General features: G+C 36.3%; 1 protein-coding gene across 1 annotated transcript in view; it reads right to left on the bottom strand.

The window, feature by feature from the left end:
• Positions 1–2,393: 2,393 nt before the first annotated feature.
• Positions 2,394–5,217, bottom strand: part of LOC123917557 — a 4,164-nt gene continuing 1,340 nt past the window's right edge. The window contains exons 3-5 of the mRNA XM_045969313.1: positions 3,525–5,217; positions 3,286–3,400; positions 2,394–3,205 (exon numbers count right to left, since the gene is read on the bottom strand). The exon at positions 3,525–5,217 is cut by the window's right edge and continues 29 nt beyond it. Coding sequence (XP_045825269.1) covers positions 2,598–3,205; positions 3,286–3,400; positions 3,525–5,217 — 2,416 coding nt within the window. The 3' untranslated portion in view covers positions 2,394–2,597. The remainder of the gene's footprint in view (positions 3,206–3,285; positions 3,401–3,524) is intronic.

Here is a 5,217-nt window from a genome sequence, read left to right as displayed (position 1 = left end):
CTTAAACTCTCATTCAGTCATCCAAATTCATTATAGAAGAAGGCCATATATTTTCAAGGAGGGACGTTTAAGTTAAACCAGTTCTCTAAGCTAGCATTTGAAAATAAATTATCAGTTGAAGAGAATTCTATTATCCGACTAATTTGTAATTTGGAGATAGTTTGTATCAGAAAATCGATTACTTATTTGTACATTTCGTTTTGATTATGTAATTGGATATCTTATAATACTTAAATTGGGTCCAGAATATAGCTACACTTTTTTTTAATATAACATGCTATATACTTAATGTGTAATAGCAGCAAAACCTAAATGTGAAAGAGTTATAATTTGTCATGGTGTATAAGTGTGTAAAATTATGATCACTCTAATTTCATTTATGCAGTATTACTATGGTCAACAACATCCATGATTGATATATAAATGGTGTTCCGCTGAACCCGGTCATTATATCTATGTCAAGTTGAAAGATGATTGTCCCATACCTCCAACATGTATTCAGTGGAAGAGGTATTGTTCTTCGGATGCTATTGGTTGGGAGTCTTTTTTTGTTGCTCGACAAGCCAAGTTTGATAAACTCATGAAGGAAATAATAGTTGATAATAAGAAAAAGATTCGAGTTGGTTCTAACTCGGATGATCCAATTGAACTTTGATTTATATGTTAGTTAAATTATGTAATTCCCGTATGTTTATGAATATCCAATTGAACTTTGATTTGAATGGTAGTTAAATTACGCAATTCCCATATGTTTATGAATAATTCCTTTGCGGATAATATCCATGATTGGTATGTGTAATGATACTCTCTCTGATAATTTCCGTGTGCTTATGATTAATTTCACTACGAGGTTGCGTCCATGATTGATATACGAATGGTATTCCGCCAAACCCGTGCAACGCACGGGTGGCCATCTAGTACTAATACATAGTCATTGGAAATAGTAATACCACTAGAGTAAGCTGTAAGCGCTTTGGGAAGCTCGGTTTCTTAATTATTTAGGGTGGATTTGTAAATATTGAAAATCATATTACCACAATTGAAAACTGATCACAATTTATTAATATTATAAATGATACTTTTTTCAACCACTCTATTTAAGACACTAGGATGGGCTAGTGCACCCAGTTGTTCCTCCCATATTTTTTCATTTTGAAGCTTCCATATGCACCATAACATCATTGCAAAATCCTCTCCATTATGTTGTGTAAAATTGGACAAAGCATAAAAATATTGCAGCAGTAATACCCTTTACTCTTTGCATTACAACATATACTGCAGGTCCCAACCTTGACGATTCCCACACCTGTTGTGCTCTTTCACATCCAAGGAATAAGTGCCAGTCGTTCTCATAATTTTGCTCACAGTAGGAACACTGATCAGTACACGGTACTCCTTTGGATTGCAATTTATCTCGTGTCGAAAGACAACCATGTGTGTTCTGATATAATTATTCAAAGCATATGAGCACAAGTTCAATTAGACCAAGTATATTTTTGAAGAGGAGTTCTAGCAACACTTTATGTGAGATTCATGTTGGTCTTACACTTTGTGAGATCTATTCCCAAAGTGATAGACCCACATTGATTTCAACCAATGATAAAGTGAGTGTTCAAATGAGAGTATTGTTAGCAATCCTCTAAATTAAATTGTAGGAAAAGAAAGTGATATATAAAACATCATGGTCATATAAGCTTAAAATAAAATGATTTGTTTCAACATTGCTCTACATAATGAAAAATTCTACCTGATACATATAAGTGTATTGTATCTACAAGTTATAATGCAAATATTAGATTTTATATCAACCGATGCTACATTAATCTTTAAATATACTTTTCTGCAACCTTTTACGTATATTAGTTTTGCTGTTTGGTCCATGTACAGAGGGGATACCTCTGATTGTAAGGACCTGGTCTCTACACATGTCTATCTGCATAGTTCATATCAATATTTAGATAAAAATTGTAATTGAAGCCGTTAAGGATGCCATTAAGCTTGCATGTAGCATTGACACTTCACATTAAAGCTGTATCCGACATCGACACATGTGTTTACCGGTATCAACGCATCCATGTGTCCGGTGTCCGAGACTGTGTCAATGTTTCACAGACGTTAGTTATGTCCTTCTCAAATCTCCTTTTTCTACTTCTGGTTAGTGGATTTGGTTACTCTTGGCTCTTTCGTTTGATATGTGGCACGTGTGTAAACATTCTATTAACAGATCATGATTTAAAAAGCACAAGGACTTAATTTGAGAAATTTAAAATAGAGGGACCAAAATTATTCATTTCATAAACTAGAGGGACTTAAAATGTAATTAAGCCAAGATTTTATTCCATGTTGAAGTATTATACCTTAATAAGGGGGAAGTGGATAGGAAATTCATTGTGTTTTGCATAATCATTCAATCACGATTGATATGTTTTTTTTCCACTGTAAAGCTAGAAATCATCAAATGAAAACTTGTTGTTCAGAACTCCTTTACCAGTTACAAACTACAAACTTACAACGAACAAAATTGTATTGCAAATAACGTGATCACATAAAGAACTTGCACCCAATCCACTCTTTCATGGTATGGTTATCATATTCAATCAATCCTCCTTGATCGTGCAATAATCTGTGGTGATCTCATCCAGAAGTACACTAAGGATATGCTTTTCTGTATCCCTTATAACATCATATTTTTCGATAAATGCAAATGTCTCATCATTCCAACCCAAATCCCACATGCAGTCTATGTCTGGACATTTATCATAGACATCATGCTCAAGCATCTTAGGCAGGTAATCTTCTACATCAACTTGACTACTTTTTTTCCTTCCGTAGAATTTAAGCTTCTCCATGTCCTCATTCAACTTCCTAACCAAGTCATCTAGGGATCTTATTAAGTTAAAAGTACTAGTGATTGATGATATTTTTGAACAAGTATGAACTTTGAGTTCCTGCCGTATCCCCTTTCTTTTCATCACTTCATAGCCGCAATCTAATATGAGTTTGCTACTTTGGTCTTGACTGTCTTGACAACCACCTTGAAGAATACCAAACGGGATGTTTAGTCTGAAAAGTGCTTCTGCGGTGTTGACGAATAATTGACTCATGACCAAATTCCACTTGAGGCAGTTTTCACTTTCTGTTAGTGGTTGTTGGATGCTTATGTTTTGATCTTGTAGTTTCAGACCCATTCTGTCTTCCAGAACTCCTGTGATATTAAAAAAACTTGGTAAAATCTATAGAACTCAAATTGATTCCATTCATCTGTGTTCAATTGGTTATACTCACCGTTTGTTTTACTTTTATGGTATGCAACTTCACTAGTCTTGAATCCTTCATGTGGTGCCTCAGGAACAACTTGATCTTGCAAATTGATTGCTATCTGTTGCACAGCTTGATATTTCTATAAATCAAATTAAGTTCAACAAAGAAATATATGTTAGTTTGTGGAAGACATATCATGTCACTGTTTGATTTATATTCTGTTCACATGACATCAATTGGAATCCTACTCAGTCAGTACTTACCAAATCCTTGTCCGGTTCTTGCAAATCTCCACCACCGCTAGAATTGTATAATGTAGTAGGAGGAAGCAGGTCCTGTTCAACGAACATGCTAAACCTTTTTTGCTCTGCTCCGTTTAAGACATTGAGTTGGCCAGATACTCTATCACAAGCTTCCTGTCTATTTCTACTCAAAATTTGTTCAATCTTTTCAGGCTTTATTTTGTTGCTGGTCGCGAGTTTATGATCCTTGAGTGTTTGTCTCCCGTTAGCTCGTTCAAATTCTTGATATCTTGGGGAGGACTTCTTCCTATTAATAATTTCTTTTACTTTCTCATTGGATACGACTAGATCATGATCATCACTTGATTTCTTGGATGGTGTGGGTTGGTTTATGGATGATTTCTTTTTCTTCTTTTGAACATTATTGGTGGATTGTTTTGGTGAATTCTTGGGTCTCATTTTACTCCCTCCACCTGTGGAGAGTATTGACTTTTGAACTACGAGATGATCCCGTGACTTCTTTTCATTGTTCATCTGCATGTGCTTGTTTGTAACTGTATGTTCTTCTTTTGCAATTTGAATGGCAGGTTTAACTTGGGATCTTCTTTCTTGCAAATTATTTAGATTTTGACCCACATCATTGCCATCGGTGCTTCTTCCCTTCAACGTGCCACTGTTATGTGGGTGATCCTGTTTCCTTCCCATCATCACCTCAACATAATTTTGACAAGCAGAACCGTTGATGATGTTGGCCTTGTCAAAGCCCTTCAATGCTTTTATTCCAGCCACCTCAGACTCAGAATAATAGGTAGCCTTTTGGTTTTCGAGGACCAAATTTGTATCTGGACCACCAAACATCAGGTTTTTGAAGGATCCAACAGCCACTTTTTGGTTTTTGATCAAATTGTCTATTTGTTTGCTCTTCAGTGCAGTGCTGCTGCTTCCTTTGGCAGAGTGCTTGGATGATGCAATATTACTATTACCCGAGTCCTTATCGGGATGGTTTTCCAGCCCCATTAGTTTGGCTATTATGTTTGGAATCCTTCCCTTGCCGACCGTCTGGTTTGAAATGTCAGCAGTTCCATCAGTGTTAGTTGATATTCGTTTCTGCTGAGAATCTTTTATCTTTCTGGCTTCCTTAGAGTTAGTGATGGTAATTGGTCTCTGCATCTTGTTGTCAAACGAGAAAGTTGGATGTGCCAGTTGCATTTTCTCCATTCTCCTCTCACCCACTTCATTATCCTCCTCCTCCTTCTCTTCCAATAGCGTGATTCGATTCTTGTTCTGCGCTTGCGAGGTAATCATAAACTCTGAACTTTTCTGCAGGTCTACTAGCATCCTGAGGGATTCTTCCAAATCAATAGCTCCTTGTAATAGTTCCTTTGCAAAATTTAATGAATATGTATCCATGTTAACACCATTGGAGAAGCAAGCTCTCAATATGTGGTTTAGTTTGTGTGCACCTTTTGATATATCATTTATCCGCACACGAGAGAGGGTTTGGCTAGTTGAAGCTAGTTGCCTTTCCAAGTTGCCTCCTCTATCCATTGTTCCCCTCTGAATTTGGTGAAGGAAACCCAAAATTGAATTGGTGAAAGACAAATCGGCTCTTCTTAGTTTCCCTCCATTATGCTCAAAGGCTTTCCCGTATGGAATAATCTGATTTGACAAGTTTCCCCAGCTCTTTACAGATCTCGGCTTTCTGCTAGACATA

Source organism: Trifolium pratense, linkage group LG3, assembly GCF_020283565.1.
Source record: "Trifolium pratense cultivar HEN17-A07 linkage group LG3, ARS_RC_1.1, whole genome shotgun sequence".
Classification (NCBI taxonomy): domain Eukaryota; kingdom Viridiplantae; phylum Streptophyta; class Magnoliopsida; order Fabales; family Fabaceae; genus Trifolium; species Trifolium pratense.
The sequence above is the reverse complement of the archived record's forward strand: the minus strand, read 5'-3'. Positions and strand labels throughout refer to the sequence as shown.